General features: G+C 45.2%; 1 protein-coding gene across 3 annotated transcripts in view; it reads right to left on the bottom strand.

The window, feature by feature from the left end:
- LOC144817687 (long-chain-fatty-acid--CoA ligase ACSBG2-like) overlaps positions 1-15546 on the bottom strand; it is a 1080196-nt gene that overhangs the window by 108074 nt on the left and 956576 nt on the right. For all 3 annotated transcript variants that reach the window (XM_078674432.1, XM_078674431.1, XM_078674433.1), the window contains one exon: positions 1215-1354. In XM_078674432.1, the coding sequence (XP_078530558.1) occupies positions 1215-1354 (140 nt within the window). The remainder of the gene's footprint in view (positions 1-1214; positions 1355-15546) is intronic.

Here is a 15546-nt window from a genome sequence, read left to right on the forward strand (position 1 = left end):
ATTGGATCCTCCCTAGAAACCCTGACGAGTCCAGTTGTATTACAAATGATTGTGCTACTGAGATACTAGAGCGATATCGGTTGAGATTAGGCAGACGTTCTCTCAGGTTAAAGAACTGGGACCGGATTTTCTATCTGATGTTGGAATGGAAAGAAAGTGAGTGAGTGGATCTAGGTGCAGACTGCAACAGAGCTGATTTAGGCCCCGATATGGGTCTAGGGGGACGGACTGCTTCAGAGCGGATATGCCAGTGGTAGACAGCCTAATGGCTCCATAGGCCCTGAAGGCGCACCAGGATCTAGAAGTGCACCGAAGATCTAAGACATTACTTCTTTGAAGGCCTATCTAGGGTAAATGAAGGCCTGGGAACCTGCAGGTATGAAGGACCAGCTGCAGGACCAGCCGAGATTCCAGGGATTGTGATAGTGTGCAACTTACCTTGACGTCCTCTTTTGAGTGCCAGGATGCAAATAAGCCCTGCTTCATCATTTTATCCTTGTGTTTTGACTTTTCTCATCAGACGTCTTCAAGCAAGTGGTCTTTCTAAGGTCCGTAATCTGCATGCAATCTCAATCTGTGCTTTGACAGACTTTTTCAAAGGATGCAGAAAGGAATGAATATCTGAGCGAAAGAGTGGCACTTTTATGCAGCTCTGCACAGTGATTTCCAGGGTGGTACAGAGTCACCATGGAGCCACATCTGCGAGAATACAGGAGCTTGTGGAAATAATTTTCCGGATCTATCCATCAGAAAACCAGTTTTTCAGGGTCTAAACTCACTAGTAAGAGACTCCTCATCTAAAGGATGACCTGGAGAACAGCCTTAACCAGGTGAAGCTGAAAAAAAGGCAGGTGACATAAGTTCCTCTTTCTAGATGCATTGCCAGATGGTTGATGGCCAAATGAGGTTACAAAATGTAATTAACTGAAGAGGGACCGTTTATTTGATTAAGGCAATGACTGTAGTTGTCGTGTCATGAAATGTAGGGATTTCAGTACTAGTTACGTGATCATGATCCAACAGAATGAATACCAACTGATCAGGACAGCTGCTAGGATAGGGTGGTGCCTTGACCATGCACGTGCTTGTTTGAATGCAAGGAGCATTCTTGGCTTCTGCCCAGTCACTCCTGGAAGATATCACTCGTACATTCAATCAGCTGTGCCTGGATAATCTGTAAGACACAGAAGATGGATGCGAACACTTCCACTTACCTTAAGAGTTAGCAGCATAGACAGGAACTTCATCTTGTCGCCAATCAGAATTGCGTTGCTTATGATCGGAAGCTCCTCCTTTATTGCGTCCTCGATTGGGATTGGAGGAATGTTCTCACCCCCGGCTGTGATGATAAGTTCTGGAACCAATTAGATAACATGAAGTGGGAATCAAATAAAATTCAGAGATTTTGTTTCCAGTATAATTTGTGCACATTAGGGACATTTTAGTTGTGCCTTTCATGATCAACAAAGTCCTAGACTCATCAGCATAGCTAACATTACATGATTTATTCGAGAATAGGGTACTCTAGGCTCACTCAAGTGTGTTGTACCCAGGGTGCTCCTTAGTGTGCATAAACTTGAGCATGCAGCCTTTGCTCCACACAGCTCACTGCAAATGTTGCAAACCAGCTTGAACACACAGTCTCCTTGAGGTCTCATCACCTTTTAGGTGGAAACAGATACACTGCCAGCAAGTAGCACATTCCCAGAGGACAACACCAAAACCTGGCAGTGATTCTTTAGGAGAAAGAAGTGCAGGGGCCACATCTGTTTTTTAGAAGGCTGCTGCCAAGTGCTGGGGTAACCAAATACCAAGAGTGTCTAGTCTTGAGACCACCTCATGGCACCGATCCACAGTTCATGTCCTAGTCTCAGAGGTTTTTCTTCTTTCGCAATTTCTCCTTTTTCTCTTCCTCTTTGTTCTCTTTCTTATTTCTCTTTTGCTCTGGGTCCAAATCTGATAAACACCAGTCCCCGGTTCCATAGATGAGTGCAGGTCTGTGCCACTTACTACTAAAACTTATCACTGGACCCTTGCACTTGAGATAGTTTGGGAGCACATCGAGGCAAATCAGTCTTACCCAAGAAAAACCTTTCTTTTCAAGCATAACCAAGCAATATGCACAAACTAAACTTCGACCAACTATGACACCGACTTCACCAATGCCTCCACCACATCTCACTACATACCCTATGCTGATCTGTGCCTAACCTGCCCTGCTCATTACACTACTAAGTGGGATCACTACTCACTAACACACCCTGCTCAGTTCACTGCTGCAGTGTTACATGTCTTCTTCATACTCTCAGCTGTGGCTTCTTCCACACTTCTACCCAGCTCATTACCCCAAGCTGAATTGAGGCCACTGCAGTTGTGATGAAACCCAAGGCGCAGCTAAAGATTTCTCAATCACACAGAAGAAGCGTATGCCTATCAGCGTGGGATTGGAGCCCGGAGGACCAAATGGATGTAAAGGATACAACATTGTTTAAATTGACTTTAATATTAATTACTAGATTTTCAACCAGATAGTTCAAGCAATAAACCTTCCAATACACTCTAGCAGCACCAATGCCTCAGTTGCAGTAATCTTTGACCCCACAACTCTAAGGCGCGATTAAGTTCAGACAAGCAAGAAAGGGTCCCTAAACTCTTGGCTGTGGACGAAACAAATTAATGGCAACGAGAACTGTATACTACAAAATTCAACCTATATGTGGAAGGCTACACCTAATGTGTAACTAAAAACACACAATCTGATCCCCAGCTTGAAATATGCCTACTGAATGTTAAATAAAATGGGTATAAACCAGTGACTACAGATGGGACAACGCCCAGGTTAAGAGGATCGTTAACTTTTTATATAAACTTCGGGATAAGTGTATGCAAGCGCAGTATGGAAAGTACGGATTCAAGTACCAATTTTCCACGTGCAGTACAGAATGGTTTCGCTTCCAGTGATGTGTGTTGTGGCTCGTGCTTCTCTTTCCGCGAGCTAGGCTCTTAAACACTTGCATGGAACCTTTATCGGTGCAGAATCTTGGTGTATGAATGTTCTGCACTAGGGGTTTGAAAAGGACAGTTAAACCGTGAGCTGCACGGTCGCTGCTCTGCCTGATGGTCCAGCCAAATAAACGTGGTTCATCCTACCTGCCTGTTGTCCTTGATTTACCACATCCTTTTTGACCATTCCCTAGTTTTACAGAATCCCCTTTGACTTCAGTCACATTGATAGGAGAAAATTTGGGTCCTCCCTTTCACACATGAACAGGTTTTTTAACACGCACACAATCCCCAACAACCAACTCAAACTCCTCGGTCCTTTTCCTGCTGTCAAAATAAGATTACTGCTTTTCTCGAGAGAAGTACACACACACACTTCCTAACAGAAGCATCAGTCCAACTACTTCACTTGACCCACTTAATCATCCAACACAGAGAAAATATTGTGGTTGATCTGCGTCCACGCAACAACTCAAATGGTGAAACACCAGTAGAAGAGTGCGGAGTAGTGCAATAAAACCAGAGCATGCTCCTGACAGAGTTGACAACAGAACACTTGTTGGCTAACGCCCACTGAATACATTCCCGCAAAACTGTTCATTCGCTCCACTAGACCATTTGTCTGAGGATGGAAAAGCGAACTTTTGAGATGCTTGACTCCACTAGTGACAAAGTCCTCGCCTTCTTTGGCAATGAATTGAGGGCCATTATCTGTTACTAAATATTCAGGGAAACCTTCTTTCAGAAAAATGTCTAAGAAATTCAATAATTGTTCAAGAAGTCACTTCTCTAACAAACTTGACCTCAGGCCATTTACTGTATTAATCCATCAAAACTAAAGCAAATTTACATGAAGAGTCAAGTGCATGGAACGGACCAATAATATCAATCCCTAATTTGACCCAAGGTGCAGAAGGCAAAACAATGTGAGACAACGGAGGAGTGGACAACTTAACAGACTTGTCACAACTCAAGCAAACACACGATCTAACAGCATCTTCAACCTATCCATGTTGGGCCACCATAAAGAGTCTCACTCTCCTTTTAGTCATGGTGGCACCCAGGTGTCCCTCATGAGCATGTACAATGATGCTAGACCTCAAACCCACAGGAGGAATGAGTTTCTCACTCCTCATGAGCAAACCATCCTCAGTTAACAACTCGTCAGCAACTTGAACATAGGTCTTAAGCTCAAACCTCAAGTTTCTCTCTTTGGGCCAACCTGTCGCCACATACTTCATGACAGATAGCAAAGATAAAATCTTGGCCAAAGCACCACGCCAATCATGCTCTGTGATGGCAAACAATTGAGGAATGTCAATAGCAGCCACAATGTATTCTTCCTTGTCATGTTCAAACACACTTAAATGATCTTCCAAAATATCAGAATAACAGGACAGATAATCCACACAACTATTCTCATTGCCGGAGATATACTCAGGAAAAAATCAAACTGAAGCAATTTAGATGACAAGCGAGCAATACGAGGAATGAAACCTCTAACATTTTTCCCACTTAAAATAAAAATCAATGGCTTGTGGTCAGTTTGGAGACAAAATCTACTTCCCCAAATGAAATGTCTAAATTTCATCACAGCTCACCAGCAAGACAACAATTCCTTCTCTCGGAATATTTATTTTCTGACTGAGGAAGTGGAATATTTAGGACGTCTTGTTACCAAGAAGGGTGCTCTTCCAAAGGCCCGTCTGGTAGAGTCCATCGTGAAGGCTACACCACCTTCTGATAAGTCCTCTTTCAAGTCATTCTTGGGCCTCAGTGAATTTTATTCATGGTTTGTACAAAATGTTGTTTCTAAATTGAGGCCACACTCTCAGATGCTTATGAAGTGCTTTGGGTTTGAGTGGTCTGATGAATGTCAAAGTGTGTTTAATTCGGTAAAAGAACAACTTGTATTACCTAGGGTGTTGAAACACTATGACCCTGATCTTCCATGTACTTTGACTGTGGATGCTAGTATTGTTGGTGTGGGGCGGTTTTGACTCAGACCAAAGATGATGATGTAAGGACAATTGGGTTTGCTTCAAGGGTGTTCTCAGGCGGAAAATAAATATTCAGTAATTGAGAAGGAATTGTTGGCTTGCTGGTGGGCTGTGATGAAATTCAGAAATTTTATTTAGGGAAGAAGATTTTGTCTCCAAACTGACCCCAAGCCATGGATTTTTATTTTAAGTGGGAAAAGTGTTAGGGTTTCATTCCTCGTATTGCTCGCTTGTCATCTAAATTGTTTCAGTTTGATTTTTCTTTTGAATATATTCCGGGCAGTGAGAATAGTTGTGCGGATTATCTGTCCCGTTCTTCTGATATTTTGGAAGATCATTTAAGTGTGTCTGAGGATGACAAGGAAAAATACATTGTGGCGGCTATTGATATTCCTCAATTGTGTGCCATCACAGAGCATGATTGGCGTGGTGCAGAGGCCAAGGATTTATCTTTGCGATCTGTCATGAAATATGTGGAGACAGGTTGGCCTAAAGAGAGAAACGAAGTTTGAGCTTAAGACCTATGTTCAAGTTGCTGACGAGTTGTCAATTGAGGATGGTTTGCACCTTGGTGTATAAATGTTCTGCAGCGGGGGTTTGAAAAGGACAGTTAAACCGTGAGCTGCACTGTCGCTGCTCTTCCTGATGGTCCAGCCAAATAAACGTGGTTCATCCTACCTGCCTGTTGTCCTTGATTTACCACAATATGTCCCAAGTGCACTACGGAACGGTGCAGCTTCTGATAAAAAGTGAGTATAAGTGCAGTACAGCTTCCTGTGATAAGTGTGTCCAAGCACACTACAGAAAGGTGCAGCTTCCGATCAACAGTGCAAGTGTGATTGTGCCATTTCAGTACAATTGTACCGTGTTTTTCCATTTCTCACATAGTGCGATTGTGCCTTGTTCTCCGCGTTTGACCTTATTTGTGCCAGCCAATTTCTGTCCTCTCAGTCTGTTGCTCCTGCCCGTTTTTCTGCTCCGCCGCTGCTGCCCCTCCCCCCCAGCCGGTTTCTGCTCTTGTCTCCCAGCTGATAAAACCCTCCTATTTAAGTTCGGCCACTGCAGGCAAGGGCGAGCAAGACTTCTGACCTCTGGTCTGAGATCTGCTATCTTCCCAGCAGCTCCACCGTCTACGCAGCCACCGCTGACTCCCAGGATCTCCAGGAGGAGGTTTTCGGGGCTGCCCCAGGCTTGCGATTGTGCCCGTTCTGCTGCTTCCATTTCACTGCTTGCAGAGTGTGCATTGTGCCATTCCAGTACAATTGTGCCTTGTCTTTCCATTTTTCACGCAGTGTGATAGTGCCTTGTTCTCCATCTTTGGCCTAATTTGTGCCAGCCAATTTGTGTCCTGCTTAGTCTGTTGCTCCTGCCCGTTTTTCCTCTCTGCCGCCTCTGTGGCCACTCCCTCCCCTGCTGGTTCCCGCTCCCGCCTCCCAGCTGATTGTCCACCCCTCCCCTATATAAGGCATCCACTGAGCGCTAGCCCATCTGTGCCCATCCGTGACCAGCGCCAGGGACCCTGGATCTTGAACCATCCACCGATAAAACACAGCCGCCGTCCTCGCACCCCGGAAGAAACTACAACTGCTAGCTGGCCACGCCAAACACGGCCAGTTCTCCAGGCGCCACTGCTGCCAAGCCTTTACCACCGCAGACACCCTAAGATGCATCCTCCTCAACATGCGCTCCTTGCGCAGACACGCTGTGGAGATCTGGAACCTACTGGAGACACTCTCGCCCGAAGTGGCCTTTTTCACGGAAACCTGGACTAAGGCCTCCTCCGCCCTGGACATAGCCATCTCGGACGGATACAAGAACGACCTCCACTTCACCACCTCCAGCAAATCCTTCCCCACAGCTGAATACATGCACTTCCAGGTCCAGAACAGGCTCAACTCCACACTTCACGGCACACTCTCCTATCGATCCCCCTGCCCCACTTCGCCAACACCATCACAGACCTCATCGCACCCCACGCCATTGCTGCGATGGACTACATACTCATCGGAGACCTGAACTTCCACCTCGACAACCCCTGCGACCCCAACTCCACCACACTGACAACCTTGCCAACATCAGACTAAAAAAACTAGTTACCACACCGTCCCACGAGGCAGGACATGCCCTCAACCCCATCTTCGCAGGAGAAAACAGAATCCACTTCAGCCACACCATGCACCCTCCATGGACCGACCACCACTGCATACACTTCCTGGTCCACAAATCCATGGCACCCAAACCCGGCTCACGACCCCCGCGAAGGAACTGGAGCAGAGTCACTGACGAGCAACTAAACTCCACCATCAAAGGCGACAACCCCACTGCGGCAACCAACACCAACCTTGCAGCTAGGGAATTCCACACTTGGATATCCAACTGCGCAGACAAGCACGCCCGCTACGCAACCCTAACAAACAATGCCCCAGCAGCCTAGTTCACCATCGATCTCCAAGAAGCCAGACACCTGCAGACGCCTGGAGAGAATTGGAGAAACAGCAAGACACCTGGAAACTACACCACCTACAAGGACGCCATGACTGACTACCACCAACACATCAGAACCACCAAAAGGACATTCATCCACAACAAAATCCTCCCCAACTCCGGCAACTTTATGCAACTCTTCAGCATCATCCAGGAATTCACCAATCTCCGCAGGGAAGCCATGGACATCACCCCCTTCCAGGACCTCTGCGACAAGCTTGGAGCCTACTTCCACCTAAAGATCAAAAACCTCTATGACAACTTCAACAACCATACGCCCGACTCTGCAGCCAGCCTGACCACCATCTCCTCCTGGACACCGATCATGGCCAAAGAGACCGCCTCAATCATGAAAGGTATCTAGTCAGGGGCCCCCACCGACCACTGCCCACCACACATCTACCACAGAGCCACCACCGCCCGAACTACAATGCACCATCAACACCACCTTCAAGACCGGCACCTTCCCCGATGACTGGAAAGGCACAGAAGTCCGCCCCCTGCTCAACAAGCCCTCTGCTGATTCCACGGACCTCAAGAACTATCGCCCCACCTTGCTTCTCTTCTTTGCAGCAAAAACTGTCAACTCCGAACTGACAAGGTTCAGTGAAGACAACGCCGTCCTTGACCCATCTCAATCTGGACTCCGAAGCAACCACAGCACCAAGACCGCCCTAGCGGCCACAGACGACATCCGCACCCTCCTTGACCAAGGCCATACAGCAGCCCTGATTAAACTCGACCTATCAGCAGCATTCAACACAGTCTCCCATCGCACACTCTTAGCCAGACTAAACTACACCGGCAAACAAGGAACCGTCCTCAGCTGGATCAGGTCATTCCTCACCGGCAGAAGCCAAAGGATCAGACTGCCGTCCTTCCTCTCCAAACCTACATAAATAAACGGCCGAGTCACACAGGGGTCATCACTCAGTCCAACCCTCAACATCTACATGGCCCTGCTCGCCACCATCATCTGACAATACAGCCTCAGCATTGTATCCTACCCCAACGACACCCAGCTCATCCACTCACTCACCACGGACCCCAACACCACCAGACAACTTCCAGAAAGGAATGCATGACATCCCAGCCTGGATGACAAACAGCTGCCTAAAGTTCAACACTGAGAAGACAGAAGTCCTAGTCCTCGGAACCACCCCATCAGCATGAGGCAACACCTGGTGTCCCACCGCCTTTGGCAGCCCACCGACCTCCACGGACCATGCCAGAGACCTTGGCATCGTACTCAACTCCTCCCTCTCCATGAACCAACAGGTCAACGCCGTCACCTCCAGCAGGTTCAACACCCTCTGCTTCCTTCGCAAGATCTTCAAATGGATCCCCCCAGAGTCAAGGAAGTCTGTGACCCATGCACACATCACCAGCAGGCTGGACTAACGAAACGCCCTCTACGCCGGCATGAAAAATTACCTTCTACGCAAACTCCAGACAATACAGAACGCCGCCGCAAGAGTCGTCCCTGGCTTCCCTCGACACGAGCACATCAGCCAACAACTACAGAAGCTCCACTGGCTCCCCGTTGAGAAGTCACTTTCAAGATTCTCACCCACGCCTACAAACACCTACACAACACCGGACCCCAATACCTCAATGACAATCACCCTCCACGTACCCAAAAGAAACCTCAGATCAGCCAACCTTGTACTTACCGAAACTCCATGCATCTCAGAGCCAAAGCATGGGGAAAATTCTTCTCGTACACCCCAGCCAAGTCCTGGAACGAGCTCCCGGTCGACATCAGACACCCCCCCCCCTCCCTGAAGACCTTCAGGAAGACTCAAGAACATGGCGGTTTGGCTGAACGGAACTGCTGACCCCCGCCCCTCCCCCTGAGCCCTTCACGGGTGAGTAGCGTGCTTACAATTCCCTGATTGATTTATTGTGTATAATTGCAGTACAGCTTCCTGTGAGAAGTGTGTACAAGCGCAGAATAAAAGTTGCAGCTTCCGATGAACAGTGTGTAGAAGTGCAGTTCAGCTTCCCGTGATGTGTCAAAGCGCAGTACGGAAAGATTAAGCTTCCCGTGATTAATGTGTCCAAATGCAGTACGGAAAGGTGCAGCTTCCGATGAAAACTGTATTAATGCAGTATAGCTTCCTGTGATAAATGTGTCCAAGCACAGAATGAAAAGGTACAGTTTCCTGTGATAAGTGCGTCCAAGCACAGTACGGAAAAGTGCAGCTTCCTGTGATAAGCGTTTCCAAGCGCAGTACGTGAGGGTACAGCTTCTCGTGAGAAGTGTCTCCAAGTGCAGTATGGAAAGATGAAGCATCCCCTGATAAGTGTGCCCAACCGCAGTACAGAAAAGTGCGGCTTCCTGTGATGAGTATGCAAGCACAGTACGGCATGGGATGCGTGTCTGGGCTACACAGGGGAAGCGTACGCTGCCTTGAGACAGTGTGGGGTGTAGCACCCAAGGCAATACAATAACTCCGCCTCCAGGCTATAGAGCACTGGAGACAGCCACTGTTGAGTCTAGCAGTAAACGGAGTAAGAAGATGGTACTCCCTGAGTAAGGACATTTTGACTACGAGAGTTCACTATTACTCGGCCTGAAACAATGTGCCTGCTTCCATCCTCCCTACATTTGCATGGCACAAGGTACACCTGTCAAGTTCAAGTTCAAAAGACCTTTATTCGAATTTCATAAAATTCATAAAAGTACCGATGACAACAACAATTCATTAAATAAAATATACAAACAAATGAAACAGTGTTATACAGAACAGCGTTACATGATTTCATAATATACAACAGTATTACATGATTTCATATCATACAATTCCATACAATAACAATGCAGTACGCTTCATTTCATTTTATTATTTACATTGTGACAACATTTAAAAACTAATTATATTCAGGGATTTTCCATTGTTTTACGGGCTCGTACGGCCGATCTTAGGAAAGTGCTGGTGCGGAAAGTCAATTCATCGTTGCCCAAAGTAACCAACATGATGTATGATTCTTTGAGTGTGAGTGGTCTGTGCTTTTTGAAATAAGGAGTTAAAAACCATTTAGTAAATCTAAGATAAAATTTACAGAAAAATAGGAAGTGCAAATCATCCTGTGTACTCACACCATCACAGGGGCATGGAGTGAAATCAGCGCTATGCCGATATCCCAAAGGAAAAGACAATAGAAATTTTACAGTACCCGCCCTTAAGCGAAACAATGATCGCTCCCAGCTGGTCATGGGAAGGGAAAGATAAGGCGGCAAAGTTTGTCTACATAATTCATTTCCTATGTTTTTCATAACACTTGATTTCTTTGATTCACTTTCTATCCGTTCGTTGTTGTAAAGTGCATACAGTGCATTTTTTACCTCGATTTTGTCCTTTGTTTCAATAGTCATAGGATTAGTAAACAAAGTACCTTTATCAACTTCATTAAGTGATTTGCAGACTTCTGAGAGCCATGGGATTTCCATTCCATGGTCACAATTTAAGCAGTCCTTTATAATGTTTTGTGTAAGGGCAGCAGCATCATTCCTCCAGATTCTAATCCAGAAGAGTGCTGGTCTAGCTGTAATAAAATCACTTAAATATGGAAGATTTAATTCACTATGACAAATAAAATCAGATGAGGAGATCGGTGCGCCCAACACTTTTCTACAAAAGCGATTTTCTTCCCTTTGAATGCAAAGGCTGCTCCCCGACCCCCATACCTCAGCTCCATTCGAGGCAACAGGTGAGCACTGTAGTTTAAAAATCTTTAAAATAGCCTTAGTGGCACCAACTTTCTTTGGGCGAGGGAGACTAAAAACAGAGTTGTTGGCTTTCGAGAACTTGCTCGTGGCGTGGGCCAAATGCCCACACCACGAGCCGTTCGCAGCGAAAACCAACCCTAAATAGGGGAATTTGGGGACAGATTCTAGTTTATCTGTACCTATCTGTATAGTATTGAGTTTCCTTTTGCCAGGGCCACAGGACATAATAAAAGATTTTTTTAAATGTACCCTCAGATCCAGACCCTCCATAAAGTTCACAAAACTATGTACAAGCAGACGGAGAGCATTTGGAGTGCGGGCCATAAGCACCGCATCGTCTGCATATAAAAGCACTGGTAGTGGTTTCCCTGAGATTGTTGGAACATCTGTGGTGGTTTTTTTTCAGACAGTTAGATAAACCATTAATATAGATGATGAACAACAGAGGTGCTAAAACGCACCCCTGTCTCACCCCCCTCCCTATATCAATGGCTCCTGAGACCTCTCCCCCCATCCCGATACGTACCCGTGCTTTCAGGTCAGTATGGAGGTAGGCTAAAAATTTTACGAGAGTGTCATCGAGGCCATTGAGTAAAAGAATTGACCAGAGTTTGGATCTATTCACAAGATCGAAAGCGGATGAAAGATCCATGAAAGCAAGGTAGGTAGGAGATGAGCAGGCAACACTATATTTGTCAATTATTAATTTCAGATTTAGACATTGCTCCACTGTTCCCACCCCACTTCGGAACCCCATCTGACAAGGGTCCAGAAAATCTGTATCAATGGCCCAATCCAGTACTCTATTATAGATAATGCGTCCCAAAACTTTTAGGGTGTTATCCAAAAGGGAGATGGGGCGATAATTCGCAGGATCTGACCTGTCTCCCTTTTTGTAGATTGGGACGATAATACTGGTTGCCCATGTGGCCGGCATGGCTGCTTTTGGAAGACAGTTAAAAATATTAAGAAGTATTGGTGTCCATAAATCAACATTATGTTTAATGATATCTATGGGAAGGCTATCAGGTCCGGGGGCCTTGTTACCCAGACTCTCTTTTATAGCTATTTTTACTTCATAATCCCGAATCTGTAGGCCACCTGATTGTCCTAGATTAGACAAAGGAAGATGCTCCTCAGGAGGAGCTGCATAGATTCTGGAAAAATGGGTCTCCCATGCTGCACTTGTTATGTTACAGCTAATTTGGGTGAGCTTTTTACCCATTTCCCTGGTTTTTCTAACAGCAGACCAGAATGGGCCGCTGCCACCCAGATTTGCGCTGATCACCAAAGAGTCCCATTGTTTGGATAGTAAATTAGCCTTCCTTTCAGATATTATAACTTTGTAGTTTTTCCTGGCAGATTGGACAGTAACTTCACACCTAGGTTTGGCAGAAAGTGCCTTTCTTAGCTCTCTATTTGCCAAGGAGCAAGATGAATCAAACCACTTTGGCTCTCTGCCTTCCCTGGGTAATGGAACTGACAAAAGGGTTTTAATGGTTGAGCACAATACTTCAAAATCAGCAATTAATTTGTCATGATTACCACTTGGAAACAAACAAGAATCAATCAAATTTAAATGTGACTTTAGTACACTGTCTAGAATGGCCCCGCAGTCAACTCCCCTCCATTTCAGGCGGAGGCCGTCAATTGACGGTGTGATGTCCCTAGCACCATTTAAATTCATAAAGATCGGACTTGGTGCGAGGTTTAAAATTACAACCAGTGGATTATGATCACTAAAAGATGTTTGTACCACAGAAGTATTAACTATACAATTTGTTAACAGTGGTGACGTGAATACATAATCAATAGTAGAGCTGCTATCCCTGCTAATAAATGTAGGTACATAGGGGAAATTAGGGTTATACCCTACTTTCATAGCGTCAGCAAGGTCAAATTCAGTTAATATTTTAGACAATTCCAAACCTCTGCGTTCCGCTGAATCTAGATAGGTCTTATTTCCCGGCCCATAACATTCTGTAAGTTTCACATTAAAATCGCCCCCTATTAGAATACCTGAATCAGTATCGGCTAATAAGAGACATTCCAATTTACTTAAAACCTTAGATAGTGTCAGAAGGTTCTTGTTCGGTACACAGTAAAAATCGTTGTTATAAAAATTAATTAAATAAACCGTGGTCTTTGACTTTAACTTATATTCAAGAATTTGAATATTGGGATTATCAGGATTAACACTCTGCAGGTCTCTAATTGTACCTCCTGCCAAGATCTTAATCCAAATGAATAGGCCACCCGCAACTCGGCCAAAACTGGGTTTAGGTGATGTTAGACTAAAACAATGATAGCCCTCTATGTACAGATTCCCAACAGCCCATGTTTCTTGAAACAAGAGAATATCCGCATCATTAATTATCTCAGTCCATGCAGGGTCCAGTAACTTAGATTCCAATCCTGCAACATTCCAGCTTAGAATAGATAGACCATTGGAAGTACAACGTTTCCCAGGCCTAACCCCAGTACTTCCTCCTTCATCATCAATTATATTAGCAACGACAGGCAAAGTACTGTTAGTGAGCGTGGTTTTCACAGGGCCTATTGCGTCCTGAGAATCAGCAACTAGTGCTGAGTATCCCTCTGGTTTGCTGACTGTGACTTTGGTGATAATATTACTTTTAGCCATTATATCCAGTCAGTCCTGCTCATCCAAGTTGGAAAAATAGTCAAACAGATTGTGAGTAGGGATATTAAATACTGGCCTACCTTCAGTTATAGGGGTGAACTGATGGAAGTCAGGGGCAGGATAGGACCTATCTCTATGGTTATATTGGTGCATGGTTGAGAGTTGCTGATGGTACAAAGGATGGGGAAAAGGTACTGACATAGGAGCCTGGTTCTGCCAGTTGCGGCCATTCATGTGATTAAGAGTAAAATCTTGATTTTGAGTAAAGAGTGGTGATTTGATCCTTGCTCCAAAATTTAAATCTTGATAAGGGATTATGGGGTAATTCACCATGGCTTGTTTAGGTGGTATCAAATGTCTGTAAAAATAACCTAATGGAAGGAGTGTAGTGTTAAATTCCCGTGGTGAGGGTAATGGGGCACTTGCTAATGTTTTCTCTGCCCATTGTGGATTTTTAAAATTTATTGTAACACAATCACCCTCAAACTTTTTCCTGAGTGGGCCTATCCAGCCCACTCTCTGGGTGTTAATAATCTCCCTTGCACCCTCTATAGGAAAATTGCAATTTGCAATTAACCAATGTAAGGTTTTGTTTTTGAGGGATATGGGAGTTTCATCTTGGTCCTTCCTTAGTTTAGAGACATTAACTAGAACCAGCACAAATGCCCCACATTCTGGTGGAAGGTTGATACGGGAGGGGACTTGCCTTGTTGTTTTTTGTGGCGGTTGGACCATGTGGGAACTACTTACGGGATTCAGAAGTTGGCTCACAGTCGTCCCATTAGACTGTTTAGTGTTTTGGGCCCTCCTTGTTTCTAGGGCTACGTTATTGGTACTGGGATTAACTGTTGACTGGCTAGCATTGGTCCCTTTAGATGGAACCAATGGGAGTTTGGCGACAGTATTTATATTTGTAGTCGTTGTTTGTAAGATATTAGGTTTAGTGCCTACTGTTTTAGTGGTGGTAGATTCGATTACACCATTAACAGCGCCTTCTTTAGATAGACTATTGATAGGGATGCTCAATTCGGCTATTTGCTTTTCGATCCGAATGAGCCTACTTTCAATAGGGGACAGATAAATACTAAGTAACTCACCCAGCCTTTGTAGCATATGATCATTTATGATCTCGGTGTTGTCATTAATTTTACCATCCTTATCAGGTATCCCACCCTGCTGCTCCTCCTCTCTATCGTCCTCATCAATGATCTCCTTTGTCTTGCTCATTTCTAGATGAGGGTTAGAGTTAGTGCCTTTCCTAGTTTTTCTTTTGGGCAGAGCGTATTTTCTAACCTTTGGGGACCAATGCTTCGGTGCGTGTTGTTTATGTTTTTGGATAGCACCCTCGCGTCTACCTCTTAAATGTCTCGTATTGTCTGCTGGTGTTACTTCAGGAGTGGGATTAATGTGCAGGTCTGGGGTTTTCTCTAGGTCCATACTAATATCTGTCTCAGATTCTATCAAAGGAATTGAGGCAGATAGATTTACCTCACTAGGGATGGTGTGAATATCAGCGCGTATATCCACTAAAGGTCTGATATTATTAGGCATTACCTGGTTGGGTGTAGTGGCAGAAGATATGAGACCAAGGGATGAACGTCTGGCGTGGGCCAGATCTTGAGAAACCCTCCGTTCTAAGAGAGAGATACCCTGATTTATGGCATCATTGGCTTTGATGATAA

This window comes from Lissotriton helveticus, chromosome 2_1 (genome assembly GCF_964261635.1).
Source record: "Lissotriton helveticus chromosome 2_1, aLisHel1.1, whole genome shotgun sequence".
NCBI lineage: Eukaryota > Metazoa > Chordata > Amphibia > Caudata > Salamandridae > Lissotriton > Lissotriton helveticus.